This window comes from Simochromis diagramma, unplaced genomic scaffold (assembly GCF_900408965.1).
Source record: "Simochromis diagramma unplaced genomic scaffold, fSimDia1.1 OVJJ01000402.1, whole genome shotgun sequence".
Taxonomy (NCBI): domain Eukaryota; kingdom Metazoa; phylum Chordata; class Actinopteri; order Cichliformes; family Cichlidae; genus Simochromis; species Simochromis diagramma.
In genome coordinates this window covers 8,651,043-8,669,320 of record NW_024386972.1, presented here as the reverse complement: position 1 = coordinate 8,669,320, position 18,278 = coordinate 8,651,043, and the positions used below count along the sequence as shown (strand labels likewise).

Here is an 18,278-nt window from a genome sequence, read left to right as displayed (position 1 = left end):
GGCCCCAAAGAGGCCTGGGTCTTGCTTCCTAAACAAACTAAAGACCTCAAGCTTTAAAAGCTGTTGGGGCTCCGAGGCCACAGTTGGTAAGGGAAAGAGGCTGCTTCACGAGGTCACCCCTTGGCGTTTCTGAACTGACCGTGTGTGTTTGAGTGTGCAGGACTGAGGTGTCAGGGGTGTAAATGTGCCCTAAGTTGTTACGTGAGGTTTGGCATGAATTGGCCAATGTGGTGTTCAGTAATGGCTCTCTCTGTCTTAGAGCCTGGCACCTTTCAATACTGATCAGCAAACACTGTAATTTGTTTTCTCAATCCCCCTCCTCCAGATGGAACTGGTAGTGCTATTTTAAATCCCATTTATCTCTAAGCTATGTGGGTTTCTAAAGTTGGTGCTCACATTCAGGCTTAGGTATGAGTGTGTTGGACACAGTTGAACAGCTAGTCAAGGATTCATAAATCTTTCATACTGTTAGCTTCCCGTTATACGGCACCACTTGCATACCGTCATTTTGTAAACTGTATCCGGTGCTAGTTGCCAGTGGCACTTGATAGCAGACCCGTGTTTTAAGTGTAACACTATGCTTCTGAACCTCCTGCAGCCAGACTTAAAGTGGACCAAACATACCATCTGTACACAGCATGTGCTTCATATTTTGCTTCACTTTGTCAAACATTTGTCAGGTATAAGACATTTGGAATTTCGGGTGATATCTGAGGGTTTTTATCAGCTTTAACATCACAAAAACTAATAATAAAAAAGAGAAACATCCTGGGATGAAAGCACCTTTGCTCTGCTTTGCTGCACAGCCCGGGGTCATAACTTTAAAGGGCTTTACTCCAACACCCTCTCGGGTGATCTCTGTCAAATGGGTTTTCCAAGAAAGCTTAGCATATTGTCTCGCTTGGAGTTGGTGTGCGTGGAGTGTTTTTGCATTAGAGCTTTTTTTTTTATCCAGAGAAAATTATTCTTGATGGGTACTCCTTGTGATTGTCCTGGGGGAGTCACGTGATGCAATAAATGTCAGGTAGTGTGAATAAATCATGACCAAGGCAGGGGTAAAAATATGTGTATTAATGCTTAATGAGTTACAAAGATTTTACACAACATCCATAAGAATTACTTGGAGCTTGCCAGGTTCTGAATAATCCCTTTATCTCTTCCAGCATGACAATTGATTGTCTTCACCAAGAAAACATCAGTAGACTGTTGGGCAGCTCACACTCTGTGAAAGAGGTGCTGCATGTCCAAACCTGTTGACCCCTTAATTAATGATTTACTAACCTTTATACCTGCAGAGTTCATTGATTATTTCTAGTAGGACCTTCTACAACCTGGCAACTCGAACACCGTTTCTATGAATAAACGGTGAATGGATAATTACTCATTAATCACAGGAAATCGATTAGTCACAGCTTATAAACTCTTTCAAAGTGAAATCAAACAATCTTTAAGGTAATTTTCTTGTACTTGCATCCAATATTAAGCAACTTAAAATGTCATTTTTATAATCCATGCTGAATAGTTGGGAGGAGTTGGCTTGATTAGGTTTAAACAAGGCATAGAATCGGGCAGGTTCACATAATGTTATAACAGTGTTGTCGATTTCTGTGAAAACGTTACTGTAAAAACTGGTTTAAGGAATTCACCCTGGAGTAACGAGCCTTTAAAGCCTGTCAGATATGCATTGTCATGAACTTGCTGAAGCCTGTAGTGTGTCAGTTACAGCCTGGTTATAATTATTGCAAATGTTTTTGAGCAATTACTGCTGAGAGAATTCCTGTAATGAGAACCAAGGGTTTGGTGGGAACATCCAATGTGGTTGGAGCTTCACTGCATTTTAGGTATTGTGTGAAGATTATCTGCAGCATTTGATTTTCCAAATGAAGATGCGTGCAGGAGCATTTTTGGAGTTTTTGGATGGAAATCACCAGAAATTATTTTTGTGCTTTTTAGTTTTAGCACTCATATTAAAAAGGCCAAAAGTGGAATTTGAACGCAGTCAAAATTAATGATGTAAACTTTGTCATATTTCTGTCGAACCAAGAGGCACAAAAGCAAAGTACTGTTAAAAAGAATGATAGAAGCTGTAACTGAGAGCCTCCCTGTCATGAGATGTACTCGTACAGATAATTGTTTTTGACTGCCACAGTTGTGCGGCCAGTTGGCTCGGTTTAATCAGGTTTCAAAGCCCACAGATTCGCCTTGGCTCTTTGGAGGTAGAAGATGTATCTTTGACGGCTTAGGACAGGCTGTCGAGTCTACAGCAGTTTACAATAATAGCCTTAGCTGTGCAGACTGAGGAGCTGCCTGTAAACCACAATGCAAGTACACAAGTTTTAGTTACCTTTCTTAAACTCCTCAAGTACTTTAATCTGTACACCTTGCTAGTACCAGGTTGGACCTCCTTTATTTAGCCTTCAAAATTGCTTTAATTTATTGTGGCATAAATTCAACAAACATATTGATGTTATGTGGAAACGTATTGGGCCATATGGACACATTAGCATCACTCAGTTCCAACCATGCCACCTTTTCTCCATACCTTGGTTGTAAAGAGTGGTTATTGGTGTTGTGTTGTGTTGTATTTGTGCTGTTCCTGTCCTATGAGTTTAAAGCAGTGTGGCCTTTCTTTTGCCACTAACTTGATATTTTCTTTTTTTTTCTGGCCATTCTCTTAACCCTGGGGATGACTGTGTGTGAACTCAAGTCCTTTTCCTGATAAAGACTCTCATGTCATTATGAACAGTACACAAAGCTAAAAAAAAAAAAAAAATAGAATTTGTGTGACCCATAAGTAAACCTTTTCTACTCTTTTAGTCTCATTTGGTGTCATCGAGTTGAACTATTTGGCTTTATTTTTAAGGAAGCTCTCTTCCAAGTTGCAACCTTCAGGCATCTTGTGATCTTTCAGTGATTCAATGTGTTTCCTGTGGAGGACAAAGTGTTTGTTCCTTTTACACTCATCATACTATTAGACAGAACAGCTATTATATTGTGCACTGTGGCATTTCCAAACATCCTTTCCTTGCAGAGTTATTTCATCTGATAGGAGTCAGAGTGTCCATCCATCTGTTTTTCTTGACCTGAGATTGCTCAGATATCAACTGAAAGGTGTTACAGCTCAAAATGATCCTCAGGTTACTGCATAAACACCAGCCAAGTTCACAAGCCATGAACATGACGTCATTTAAGAACTACTGATCGTCCATATTCACATTTACTGTGCTGGCATTTTCAAAAGTTTCTAATTGAAGTTTAAGGAACTACTTACTTACAAGCTGCCAACAGAAAATGACAGAGCCAATCAAAGATGTAACGTGCAAGGAAAAGTTCCCCATCTCTGTAACTGCGTGATGCAATGCTCAGCCGAAAGGGCAAGAGGACTAACCCTTTAAAAGAAGTCTCAGAGAAGGTGCAGGATGGTACTATATATGCAGAGCAGTTTCTAGAAGACTGACGTTTTAATGAGTTACTAAAAGCAAACATCAGATAGGTTAAGAGATGTCAAGAATAACAAAGTCAACAGGCGATAAAAGATCTCCCAGCTTGCAAACAAACATAGCCTTGTAGTAGAGGTCGAATTGACCAAGTCAGTATCCTATAAACCAAATCCAACCAATAAGGTGAACTCAATTCGGCTCAGTAATTTTTATTTTTTTTATTTTTTTAATCTCTCCAAAAACTGCTGCTGGTAATAGTATATGTTACACTTGGGTCTTAATTGTGACCACTTGGGGAAATTAATTGCCCACCACTGCTATAAACAGTGTCACCACATGTAAAAGTAGTTTTTCCAACTATAAAGTGAAATGCATAAAATTTTATAAGATAACAGTATCAGTGTCAAAATTAACCCTAAAATGCAATATGATGTTGAAAGTGTCTGAGCAGCACTGGCAAAGACTTTATGACAGGCTGCTTTTCATGATTAAAACACATAAGAGATAGTGTAATCCTGTATCTAATTAGCGGGCGCCACAAGTCGATTCAGGCTCTCAGAAGGAGAGCAGCAGTCAGAGGCTGGTTTGACTCCCCAATCCTTATGAGATTAATGGCTAACCTCCCTCTGCCCGCTCCATTTACAGACCATGTCAGGTTTTCTTGGAAAGAGCACACTGCTGCTTCAGTTCTCACCTGCAAACATCTAAATGTGACCCTGTGCCAATGCAGGTGCCTACGTGCGTGTTTATACAAACTGTATGTCAGTCAAGGGGAGGGCATGTCAGTTTCAGTGCTGTGAGGTCAGACTTTTTTCCCACGTTGCCTTTGACCTTAATCCTCACTTTTGGCAAGTCGGTCATCACGGTCTCCGATGGACACTAGTTTGTTAATTCTGCAACTGCGCAGGTTCTCCTCCTGTCGTTAAAGGGTCAAGACGAACTCTGGTTTTTATCTGCTGGGCTCCTCACTGTCAGCGTCACAGGACACAGGAGTTATTGCCTGTTAGCGTCACTTTAAATAATAACTTAATGACAGGAAGAGGAGGGAAAACTTGCCTTAGTCCCAAAGCGGGTTTACACAGAGTTTAAGATAAGATAGGATACACATTATTTGTCCCAGAGTTGGGAAATTCCTTTGTTACCGCAGTTTAAATTGACTTAACCACAACAAATATAAAATAAAGAGTATGTAGCTCAATTAAATTGAATACAATATGATCAAAATATTATATCAATAAGGTGAACTACTGTTATAGCTACTACTATTCTTATTATTCTACAACTGAACTTTTCTACTAATAATCAGTTGATCTTTCCCTTCTTTTAACTGATGAGTTATTTGTTTGGTTTACAAATTTAAATAGTTAGCGCTAGAAAATCGCAGATTGCAATTTGTTCTTGCGCCAACATATTAAAACCCAAATTCTTCCAGTTAAACTTTAATTTCTTGACAGAAAACAACAAAAAAAATCATGTTAAAATATAGAGCTAGCAATTATTTGGCAAGAGATTATGTTTAATTTATGAAACAACATGGAACTTTTCATGCATGGCTAAAGCCTGCTAGTACTGGAGCTAATGGAGGAAAGCAATTGTACACAAACTAGCAGCCGTTTAGCTGAGGGTGCAGCAGTTGATGCTATCTTGCAGTGTTTAATGAAGGAATAAACCACAAGGGAATGGAACTAACATACTGTTAGCATGGCTTTTTATACAAAAATTTTATCCAAATTTTATGTAAAATGTATTAAAATCTAAAAACAAAATGAATCATTTTGTTTTTCTTTTTGGGAAGTCAAAAGCTAGACTTCTATTTAAGCGTGCTGATTGGTTGCTTAAGGACGAGACACGCCCTCAATGTCACTCATTTCCAAACAATAATTACATGTTAGAATCATACGTAAATTACAGCTAAAATGTGTACAAGCAGCTGGTTTGTCTGAAGACTCAAAAGACCCCTGAACTGTTTGATCTTTGACATTAAATCACTATTTTTAAGTATTAATGAATACAACATGATAATACAATGTGGCATATATTGGACAAAGGAAGATGTCTAGAAAGAGGGTGACTATGTAGCCGCCAGGCAGGGAGAAAAGACGATGTCAACAGAGGAGATTCATGGATGGAGTAAAGGAGGACATACAGAGGGTTGGTGTGACACATCATCTGCTGTGGTGACCCCTAAAGGGAGCAGCTGAAGAGCAGCAGTTCAAGAAGATTAATCATGCAGCATTTAAAACCAGTGGGTGATGTTAGAATCCATTGTTTACTACAGGGTTTGGTAATGGCTTACTGCATTACCTAATTAAAAGTAACCATTATTATTACACTGTGCCTAAAGGTCTGTCATTGAATAATCGCAAAATAAACTCCTGGCTGATATAGAATTAGTTCTATTTTTGCAGGAGAAATGAACTGAAAAGTCAGTTGAAACCTTTAAGACGCATTCCTGCAGGCTATACGTAGTGAGACTGAATTCTTTCTTCTTCTTTTTTTTTACTTGCCCTACTTTTCACTCTGCATTTAGTTAAGATTCCTGCGGATGCTGCAGTCCATCTGCATTGACTGGATGTTCCCCAACTCGCGTACATACTTTCTGCGTCTGTTTAAATGCACATTCATTCCTGTACTAAGTCAGAGTATGCACTGCACACCACCTGGTTTGGTGCAAATGTTGGCTGACATGCTGTGTCCATGTCCCTGTTCTCATAATAGGGGCACTGACAGGGACTTCTTAATACCCCTGCCTCCTCTACCATCAACACTGCTTATATAACTCCATTTATGTGGCTCTGAACTGAAGTATTTCCAACCCCAACCATTGCAGACCCCCAACTTAACACACACACACCTCTGAGTGGCTAAGAATAAATCATCTAGCTGGAAGAGGCTGCAGTAGAAGAAAAGCTTTTGCAGAGGCATGCTCACACACCTCTGACTCTGAGGTTGTTTTATTGATATACCCACTTGTCCTTTCAAAATGGAGATTATTTGTTTTTGTTGTTGCCCCCCCCCCTGCATCGCTTTCTCTGGTGTTATGCAACCTATGTTGGCCTCGATTCTCAGAGAGGGGAGGTGGAAGAAAGAGAGAGTGAGAGGTTTGGGACAGATGCAGGCCTGCTAATATACCATGGAAAAGTTGGATAGAGGCCTTGCAGAATGGGGGTATCTTCTTTAGGAAATGCCAGAGGGCTTATAACTAAAACGGGCTACAGTTGTCTGTAATAATAAAATGAATATTCCTGCTTATGAAGTTATACTCTGATCAAACAGCCGCTGCCCTAATGAGAAAACGGTTGGAGTAAAACCAAAACATAATGGAACACGATCGGTTTTCAATTCCTCTGTTAGTCACAGCTTAAGTGAATGTCTTTACTGGGAGGAGGTGTTGTTAAGTCACCCTGAAATTGGCCAGTATCAACAACAGTGTAATTAGATGATTGCACTGCAGTGTTAATGCAGCTCATAATTTGCTTTTCTTGTCTCCATCTGCAGCAAATTTTCCCCTACATTGTTCAGTTATTGGCTTTTTAAATGAACAATGGTTGCTTTAAATAGAGGACTGGTTTGGATGAGTCACATGAAGTAATCACCCATTATCGGTGCCGCTTAGTTTGGCAGCTCACATTTTTCTGAACGCTGTATTTCACAGTTGCTACTGCAAGATTTTGGTTTTCCAAGAAAGCCTGCATTTTATGCTGTTGTCATTTGCAGCCGTGCCATCTTGCTTGCCAAGCTGTAGTAAATCTTGTGGTTTTGGGGGCGTCCGGGACTCCAAGTGGCTAGACTGCGTGCCACAAGTTGCCCCGCCTCTGTCCTGCAAACAGCTTTCATTTCTTTGCACAGGTGACTCTCTGCAGGAGAGTTATCTGATGTTGTCATCTTAGATACATAAATATCCAGATGCACATCAAACCGTACACTCATTGACTCGCCCTGGCTCATGCAAGCTGCAAACATGCCATAATTTGTATCATGTTGCATATTTTCCCTTATTTTCAGAGCACATAATCCAATTACGGCTCTAATCCTCAGTGTCCATAAAGCTAATTTAAGTGTAGCCATCAAAAATTAGCTTAAAATTGAAGTGACTTACTCTTATTTGCTTAATAGCTTTTTTGAATGCAGTTCTAACTATTCCTTTTGACCCTTACGCCAAGATGTTTTTCTTTTATGCAAAGCTTTTAGTGTTTCTGACAGAGCTCTTTATATATGAGGAATAAGCTGCAGCCTGTCCTCACATCATAAACTGATCACTGTTGACCTAAAAGTAATTCACTTGGTCAGAGGTCTCCTTTGTGTTTCGCCTTTGAGCTCAGTGCCACATACTCGGGCTGCTGGTGTAATATGACAGTTTGACAGGTGACTGACGCAGGTAAGAGTAGCGTTTCGTTGTGTGACATCAGACTGTGCAGTTCTTCAGACAGTCTGCCTCCTGTGTTGATAGCTCAGCATTAGCCTCGCTGGGAAAATGTCGAGAGGAGGGAGACAGCAGTGGTCAAGCTGATTGTAAGCATAAACACATGTAGAGCTTTTTTTTTTCCCCCATAAATCTACCTCAATGCAGAATTCATGGTCCTGAAGTCTCTTGGGAGTTTTCCACCAACCGCCCACCGCAGGCAGAGTTACTCCACCAGTCGCTAAATTGGGCCATTCATCCAGAAGGAAGCACAAAAATGTCTTTGTTTGTCCGATGTGATTGCTGTGTTTGGTTCAGTGCAGTTTTACACAGATTTTAGAAACTTCCTCCATAAATTTTTAAAATCAGAGCTCCTCTCATTGGAAAATAAATGTTGTTATGCAACTGGAGGGTCACCCAGATGGATGAACCTGTGGTTTCCAATCCCACAGTGAGCTCATTAGCTAACGTAACAGTGATTTATCAGATCGCTCCCATGCATTTGTATTTGCTGTGTTTATTGCTGCCAACTTATGTAATCAAACAAAACCCTGACGAGACCAGAGCATGTGCACGTTAAAATTTTACTACAGCTACAACTCAACCATCAACCCAACTGGATTTTTATGGCAAAGCAATCTTACCCCACTTAGTCATGGTTGTAAAGCTTTCAATCATTTTACATGATCGGCAGATTTTAAGTCTTTTTTTTTTTTTTTTTTTTAATGTTCATATCCTGAAGGTGGTCAACATATTGATGTCTTAAAAGTGCTCAATATTAATAAATACCTATTAACTTTTTTTTTTTTTTTACAGACTCGCAAGTTAACCAAGGCAGAGCGTCAGCGTTTCAGCGAGGAGGTGGAGATGCTAAAAGGTCTGCAGCATCCGAACATTGTGCGCTTCCACGACTCCTGGAAGTCGACAATGAAGGGCCATAAGTGCATCATCCTGGTGACTGAACTCATGACCTCAGGCACGCTCAAGACGTGAGTCCCTGTGTCCAGTTCCACTTTTGAATTAAACTGCAGATTTGCATGTGTATATGCATATAAAAGACTGCAGTTTATGTATAGATCAAAGTCCACAAACCTAAAAACGGTTCATTTTTGTCTCAAGTAGCTGATGCTCTGTTTCTAAATAAAACTTGCCAAGTCTCGCATACCAAAAAGGATATTTGTGTCATGTTTGACAACTTCTCCTTTAAGTAATGATGAAAGCTCTACTTTGGAAACAATGTTCTAGGAGCGAATTCAGGAAATTCACTCATTTTAAAACTTCCTCTTGGCTGTCAAAATAAGAGATTAATTATTTTGTAGCACTTAAAAGCTTCCTTTTCTTTCCGTGTTTTGATATGTTTGGACTGATTCTTATCCTCTTTTTTTTTTTTTTTTTTTTTTTTTTTTTTTTTTTAGGTACTTGAAGAGGTTCAAAGAGATGAAGCTGAAGCTGCTCCAGCGCTGGAGTCGTCAGATCCTGAAAGGGCTGCACTTCCTGCACACACGCACTCCTCCCATCATCCACCGGGATCTCAAATGTGATAATATCTTCATCACTGGCCCCACAGGCTCTGTCAAGATTGGAGATCTGGGGCTGGCCACTCTCAAAAGTGCCTCTTTTGCTAAAAGTGTCATTGGTAAGTGTTAATTTAGTCTGTGTTTACCCTGCTAGACGAAAGAAACGGCATCTAGAGCACAATTTATCGGTTAATAATGATCTGAAAATATAATTTTATATGCAAAATGCCCTAAAATGGTCTTGAAATGGTGGGAAAATCCAATGGCATTTTACAGGCCTTGCATTTGTGTAAACACCCTCCTGTTTCTGCTTACTCTTATTTCCTCCGTACTCATACTACCATGAATGCCTCTGTTTAAATTCCTGTCTGCATTTTTAAATGCAGCATCATTAACCAAATGGCTTCTAATTTCACCTGGAACTTGCCCATCCCATCACTTACATCCAGGGAGTGCCAGCCGTCACATGCACGATAATAACTTGTTGATTTTTGTTGAAAGTGGCACTGATTTTAAATCATTTGGTCCAACTCAAACACAGTATGTTGGGGTATTTTAACAAGAGGAACATTTTTTAACCTTTTTATCAGCAAACAACATTAACAAGATTTTTTTTCTGCTGTTGGCTGTAATGATTAGTCAGACTATAATTTTGGACCAGAGTAAAGGACCTCAAGAGCTATATGCTAGTAATACCTGCTTTTCATGCAATGCCAAAATCTAAATATCTGCAAAACAAATGACACTTCCATCAGCATCCATTAACTGTACTGTCTACTTAGTGCTAATTAGCAAATGATGGTATGCTAATGGGAATTGGAAATTATATACATTAATATAAACATGCATGCCTTAGTTAGCAGCTGTTATTGCTAACAATCATAAATATTAATCATTAGTGACTTAAAAAAGAAGGATGCAGGTTAAATTTTATCTAAATAAAAATGTCAGGAAATTCTTGTTTGTTTATATTTCTTTAAAAACATCATCCCTGCAGCTCTGTTCCACTTCGTGTTTTTCCTCTGGTCGTTCACGCCTCACCTGCAGTGGCTCAGTGTCCCAGCAGTGCTTCTTACCTCAAAGTCTGGGGATGGTAAATGCTGCTAAAAGGGTAGTAAAGGAAGAGGCTGCACCCATAAGATGAATTATGGGGAACTGTGCATCATGCAAAACTACTTTAATAGATTCCAGGAACAGAGTTGAATGGCTGCTTGTAGAAAAAGGATAAACATGGCTTGCATTGCATACAGCTTGTCCTGTGCATAGGAAAAACTGTCACGAGAAAAGACTGCACGTTCTTCACTTAGTTTACTATATGTATTAGGTCTCTTGTTCTAGAAAGTTGCTCCTGTTATTTTAAAATCTCTATCAACTATAAATAAGTATTAATTTTCTCAAAATACCCCATCTTTGAGCTGTTTGATTTGCAAATTTCTTGTCAGCTGAGGTTTTAACTGCATCAGGCAACTACTTTGAGCAGAAACTCTTTGAGCAGAAACTACCTGGTCATCTTGGCAGAGAGTTTAGCAGTTAAAAAACGAGACATAATACTACTAAGGTAACTGTTACATAAAAAGCTCACCTCATGTTTAAAGCGTGTTCTGATGCCATCAAAGTGGCAATCGCACTGTCCAATAAGGGTCCTTGACTCTTATTATGGCTCATCAAGGATTTAAAATAATAGAACAACCTTTAAACCTTTTCTTCTCCCCTGACAGGAACACCTGAGTTTATGGCCCCAGAGATGTACGAGGAGAAATATGATGAAGCGGTGGACGTCTACGCCTTAGGAATGTGCATCCTGGAGATGGCCACATCTGAGTACCCATATTCTGAGTGCCAAAATGCCGCCCAGATCTACCGCAAAGTCACCAGTGTGAGTAAGGCAAAGACGAGGACTACCTCATTTCCCCCGATATTTAGTGTGATTGTCCACGTGTTCTTCCGTGTGCATGCTGGAATTAGAGAGGAACCAGGATATCTTATTCGTACAAATAGAAATAAGTAAAACGCACATGAGTTGGGATTGAAATCATCATTACATCTATTAAAGGCTTAGTTTTGTCCATTACGCTTCAGCATGCAGAAGTGTACTGTGTACCGTCCTGACACAGGATTGCACATGGTTTACTTAATGATTGCCAGGGTCTTTTACCAGCTGTTTAACCAGGCCTGGTTGTTGTTTCACGGGAATATTCCCTTGGTAATGAAAGTGTTTCATCAGAAAACTGAGGTGACCTATTGACACTGATGTTGTTAATTTTCTGTCTGAACTGATTTAAGCCTTGCAGAAAAAAATATTTTAACAGATTGCAGATGTTTTGGTGAATGGAATCTTTTTTTTTCTTTTTTTTGCATTGGAATTTATCTGTCTGACGATGAAATGGGCTTTAAAGAAGTGGATTTTGGGAACGCAGGCTGATGCAGTTCAGGCTGTTCTTGGGGGGTGCCAAGCACATCAGTGACGCCACGGTGGGCGAGAGCAGGCGACTGTAGAATTATATGTTTTGGAAAATGTGTCTCACTCCTTACTCCACAAAGAGGCCTGTTTCTTTCTTGTGTGTCGCGTATGCAAAGCAAACAGCGTGTCTGACGGAGGCTGGAAAGTGAGAAAGTGACAATGCCAACAAGTCGTAGTGCTCCTGGCTCCTCCACAGACAGGAGCATTATGTGGAGAAGCTTAGGCATACATCATGATGAAAAAACACAGTCATTAGCTGCTGTTTTTTATGATTTGTTAATGCTTTGTGTTTATGTGGAGCTGAAGTCACCTGCTATTAAAAAGGCCTGCAGTAACCAATATAGCGTGACATATGAAAGGCAGGACAGACGGGCTTCTGTCGTGACTGTTTACAGACTTTCCTTGTTCACATTTAAGTATACACCAAGTAAATGGATAGAAACGTGCTTTCTCATGTACGCTATATAACCAACAGTATGTGGGTGTTTGTGCATTTTACACTTATTTTTATCCACTAGGACTTCCTTATTTCATTTTTGTTATTTTCTTCCTAGGGCTGTGCGATATGACCAAAATCTCATATCCCGATATAAGAATTCTATCGTCCGATAACGATATTAATCACAAAAATTTTAAATTTTCTGTAAATTCTGTGAATCTCGGGCAGCTCAACATGCGTGAATTGTTTCCAGCTGCGTGTCCTTTACCCGGAGTCGAGTGTTTTAACCGATGCGTGAAACTATACATTTTTAGACATAAGTTGTAACGGCTGCCGTTTTCTTTGTATTTATTACACGGCGTGCTGCGGGGAAAAGCCTGTTCTAACGTTTGAGTCTAAGGTTTCTTTTTTAGCACCTGGCGGCTCTTTTTTACTTCTTATCCGTAAATAATCTGCTCTTTCACGTGATTCAGTTTATTTTGAAAAGTCTCAACAGGATCTTGAGCTTTATTGTGAAAGGTTTATGTGGAACATAAACAAGCGGACACGCGAAGGAGTTGCCGTCGCTGTTGCTAACGACAACGCATAAAAACAGGCGCTTGTCCGTCCCTAGTGTGGTTATATTACATATAAGAGAAAGAGAGAACTTTAAGAAATTAATATAGCCACTACAGTAACCATCAGAACGATGAAAAAATGTTGCCGTAAACAGTTTATTTTGCGACACCGCGAAACAAACGATAGCGTAAAATGAAACGATAGATGTTTTTATATCGTCATCCGATATATATCGTTACATCGAACAGCCCTATTTTTCCTGCTTTTTACACTTACAGTAAACACACCTGTTGGTTCAGCCATTAAAGCCCGCCCCCCCTTCTTTGTACAATTGGAGGCTTACCAGTGTCAGAAGCTTCTTCTTTCGTCCATTAAAGGTTTTTTGAACAGGCTGTTCTTCAGCATGATTAAATCCACATTTTTCTACACTGGTGAGCAAGAAAAGAACATTAATCATTAGGATGGAACAACCCCACTCCATCTGTTTTAAGTGATCTGCTGTATATGCCCAATTTGAGAAACTGCTGGAAACAATGACATCATATCTAGCAAGATTTCCTGGGTTTTGTGTTTGAGATAAAGAACTTCTTCTGGGGTCATTAATGATGATGCTATTAAACTCTTTCCTGCCAGATGTTTAACCTAGCTGGAGGGATTTGTTCCACGAGAGCACCAGTGAGGTCCGACACTGATGATGGCTGATAACGACTAGTTTGCGGTTGCCATTCAGGTTTACTTCAAAGCTTGGGGGGGCTTCTGTGCAGGCCAGTCAAGTTCTTCCAAAGCAGGAAAGAATTTTATTAAAGAGCTGCCTTTGTGCAGGGAGCCCTTGTGATGTTTGAGGAAGAAGGGTCCAAAGACAAATAAAGATAAATTATTACTGTATTAGATTAGAATTAAGTAAAGTGCAAACAGCAGGAGCAGTGTATACAGTTACACAATATGGACAAAAGTATTGTATAGTAGTATAACACCTCTTAATCTTAATCCTTAATTCGGGTGTATAAAACCAAGCAGCCAAGCAGTCCGTCTTTCCAAACAACTGTGAAACACTGGCTCGTTCTAAAGACTTCACCGAATTCAAAACGTTGTAACGTAATACTGTTACTGTTACGTGAAACATCTTCATCAATACAAAAAGTCCAGTTGCCTTCTTATCAAGCATTTGAGATTAACATGGCTCATATGACTGAAAGCCTATAGAGACAAACTAATTAACTAATGATAATATGTCTTCAGATGGCAAGTGTTTGTATTGCAGTAATGTTCTGATGTCCTTAAATTTGTCTCTAATAAATAACCATTTCATCTTCATTATTACAAAATTAATAAAATCTCAGATAAAACTAAACATTTTTAAAGCATTTTTGAAGCAAACAACCAGTCTGGAACATGAACTGAAGAAGAAAAATGAATTAAAATTAGAAAACAGTAGTAAGTGTTAGGTATTTTGGTCTTATAGTGTTTTTCCTCCTTAGTATACTTGAATTTCTTGTCAAAGAATACCACACTTTACTTGTAAGACATAACCACACTTTGTTCTCATATCTGTGTAAAATAATTTGGGTTCACTGATCGTTATGTTCCTAACAACATTAAAATCTGACCCACAAACCAAAGTTAATACAAGCGCAGTGTGTTTCTCAAGCTCTTATCTACATGTAGACTGCCGTCGCCACCAGAAAGGAGCTGAGTCACAAATTAGATTTGGATCTAGGGAAAATGGATTTACTCTCAAGGTGCCTACACAGTATGAGGACACTGCAGCAGAGTGCTTAAACAAACAAACAGAATGTCTATAACTGCAATGAAGCGCGCTATGTTTGCACTGGCATGTAGTTGGGATGCTTTATCAAAAGAATGGGGGGGAAAAAAAAAAAAAAAAAACCCACCAAAAATTAAAATAGGAATGGCGTTACTGCGCTGTCTCTCCTCTCAAAGCTCTGTCATTTGCCCCACTTAAACAGGCAGCAGGAGTATGCATTGAAGTTCTTTGTGACCCTGATTAAAGAGAACCAGTTACATGCAGTGACATGTCTGTCTTTAAATGAAATAACAAAGTGTACCACTCAGCCTTTTACTGGTAAATCAAATTATTTAGGTGTTTGGGTGCATCATTGCATTGCTTTGGTATCTGCTGGCCAAATGACCTTGGTTACTTCCTTTCTTATCTTTGTTGTTACAGGACTTGGAGCTCTGCTGTAATCTGTACACAGACTTATGCACATACTGATGATAGCATTTAGAAGAACTCCCTTATTTCTTATTACTGAGAAGTCCTGCCCTAATAATTTTGCGATTAACTGCATGGAAACAGCAACTGTTCTGAGTTAAAAATAAAAATAAAAATCGGTGCAAGGATTGGTGTAAGTTAAAGGGAAAGGAAAGAAGGGAGAGCATTGCTGGGTTTCTTTCCATTTATCCTGAGCTCTTGGTTTTGTTCTCCTCTGGTGTTGACATGGTCGCAAAGCCAAATGTCATGCTGGCTAGAGGCAGATGTCACAAAGCAGACGATATATCAGACATGCGATGCAGCCGGGAGCGGCTGTCACCGCTTTGATCCGATCGTCTCAGAAGAAGAACTGTGGGAGGAGATCATTGTTGCTAACTTTTTCTGCATAAAGCTCCAGTCTGTGTTCCCTCCTACACTTTTTATTAAGCCTAATAGATGAAATTAAACTCTGTGTTCTTATCTGTTTGCACAGGGCATTAAACCTGACAGCTTCTATAAAGTCAAAGTCCCAGAACTTAAGGAGATCATTGAGGGCTGCATCCGTATGAACAAAGATGAAAGGTAACAATGAAAGCACACACTTTATTATTTATATCATCTTTTCTGCTCTTCACTATTCTCAATTATTATGTTGCACTATGCTTCAGAAAGCACATACATGATGTCTAGAGGACTTTAAAAAGCCTTAAAATGGCCTAAATTATACAAATTGAGAACCACAGGTTCTGACTTCTTAAACTTTCATCAGTTGTTCTATGCAAGTTGAATTTCCTTAAATAAAGATTCATGCAATCACATCATAAAACCTTGTTTGTTTGTTTTTTTAAGAATTCATATTTGTATATCCTAGCCTCCAGATGGCCACTTGAAGTGGCATTTGCCCTCACAGTTTGAAAACCACTGTGTTAAATTTAATTTTGATGGGTATTTTAGTCATGACTCCTCTAATGATTGAAGCACAAAAGCTGCTATTTTTCAGCACATTTGCAGTGAGGCTGCATTGTGGGCAGTTTGTACTCCAATTCATGCTCAGTACCGAGTCACAGTTAATCTCATAAACACACAGCCATGACTGATTTAGTGTGCTGTAATCTGTGAATTAAGTGGACTGATATGAGCTGAACATCAGAAGTAAAAATCTTTAAATTACACAAAATCTGTGTCTGTTTGTTGCCTTGTTCACAGACTCCTCATAGACCTTTTAACAGTTGACCAACCAAGCTTGGGGCACAGGTCATCTTAGGCCCCTGAAGCCTCTTACATGACATCATGTTGTTAGTTAGCAAAAGGCTAAAATTGCCCATTTTTAGCATTTAAGCATCTATAAGACCTTACAAAAGCGTTGTATCAGTTATTTCACAGCAGTAACATCCCATTTCTATACAAAAAATTAATAATGCATGATTATTATGAGGCCATTATGATGGTAGTGATGACAATTTAGCTAACAAGCTAAAATGCCCCCTTTATAGCATTTATGCACATGCAAAACTTAAAGGAAGCATACTATTGATTTAATTTCATGGGAATAAAATCTCAGTTATTGTCACAAAAGTTGAAATATACATTCCTAAAACCCACCTAGTAACTAAAATTACCCATTTTTAGCATATAAACAACATTGACCAGATACTACTGTACCCATGGGCATATATTAGTGGTAGAAAGTGCATTTACTCGGAAGAAAGTATATTTTAGCATTTGATTTGGATTTCAATTGCAAATTAATTGCAAGTTACTTAATTTATTTTAAACAATTACAAAGAAAACTTTGTAAAAAGTCTTCAGTTCATCTCCTTTATACCGGTACATCTCTTGTATTTTTTTTTTTTGTTTTTGTTTTTGTTTTTGAACTGAAACTAGTTTTGGATGTTATGAGAAATAACCTTGCAATAGCAACCCTAAGTGCGATAAAACAAATTACTTTCTCTCCATAGGTACACCATTCAGGACCTTCTGGATCACCCCTTCTTCCAGGAAAACAATGGCGTACATGTGGAGTTGGCAGAGGAGGATGACATGGTGAAGTCAGGCCTGAAGCTGTGGCTGCGCATGGACGACACCAAGAAGCTCCACGGGAAGTACAAGGACAACAACGCCATCGAGTTCCTCTTCGAGCTCTACAAAGATGTGCCTGAGGAGGTGGCACAGGAAATGGTAGGTTGGCACGTGAAGAAAGGATTTTGTGAGGTCAATATTTGCTGCTTTACTGACCAGGTTTGTAACAGATGTTGGTGAGGAAATGGAGTAACTGATTCCTGATCAGCAGATAGAGGCCAACTTAGCCAACTTCCACGTGCTCTCTGCATCCCAATCTTCATTTACAATTTTAGGTTGTTTTTTTTTAGGTTTTCCAAATGAAGGGTGGATGAGGGTCCTCAATGCAACAAAAACCTAATTTGGACACTAACGTGATTAGAAAGACAACTAAAAGTGGATTCAGTTGTAATATTTCCAGGAGCGATTTAATCAATCTTTCTTCTAATTGGATGCCCCTCACAAACAATAGGTTTAAAGAAGATATGAGAGGGATACCTGTCCTATTATTGTGGCCTTAATATTCAAAGCTTGGTTATGTTTAACATGATAATCCTGAACTGTAACAGAATAAATGTGACAGAAATTAGGAAAAGCTTAATAGGTTCAATTTAATTAGAGTTGTATGGGGTTTGACTCTTAACCCTAACAGTGAAAGCACATGCACCTCAACATCACTGTGGTTCCTTTACCTTTCTGTTGTTATATCCACTGCAGCTCCTAAGGAGAACACCTTGTGTACTATGTTAAGGTCACAGCTCACCATTTAATTATCAGTGGTTTGAAATGGGAGAGGACGTCTCAGGAAGCAGCCGTAATCGTGTCTTTAATAATATAATGGCTCCTACACTTATTACAAAACCTTATGTCCTCCATAAAGGTCACTTTTAATGAGAATACAAGATACAATTCCTTACCTGTTTACCTTTTTACGGCAGTTTTCATCAAGATCAAATTTGGTATCAGCAGGGGACATCATGCCAGGCTGATCTGCTGTAATCTGACTATGTGTTGAGAGGTTGTTACGGACTTGGTGTCCCACTCTGCTGAACTGGATGTCATGGGAGGCTGTAAAAAATGCCAGATTGTCAAAAGAATGAGGCCTATGTGTTTTCTTTTTGTAAAAAAATAAAAAAAAATAAAAAATACAACACCGACTTTGCATGTTTATAAAACTCTCAGATAATGTCA

At 39.1% G+C, this 18,278-nt stretch overlaps 1 protein-coding gene across 2 annotated transcripts in view; it reads left to right on the top strand.

Moving 5' to 3' along the window:
- wnk4a (WNK lysine deficient protein kinase 4a) overlaps positions 1–18,278 on the top strand; it is a 50,547-nt gene that overhangs the window by 9,603 nt on the left and 22,666 nt on the right. For both annotated transcript variants that reach the window (XM_040039035.1, XM_040039036.1), the window contains exons 3-7: positions 8,659–8,831; positions 9,258–9,478; positions 11,078–11,235; positions 15,523–15,611; positions 16,988–17,207. In XM_040039035.1, coding sequence (XP_039894969.1) covers positions 8,659–8,831; positions 9,258–9,478; positions 11,078–11,235; positions 15,523–15,611; positions 16,988–17,207 — 861 coding nt within the window. The remainder of the gene's footprint in view (positions 1–8,658; positions 8,832–9,257; positions 9,479–11,077; positions 11,236–15,522; positions 15,612–16,987; positions 17,208–18,278) is intronic.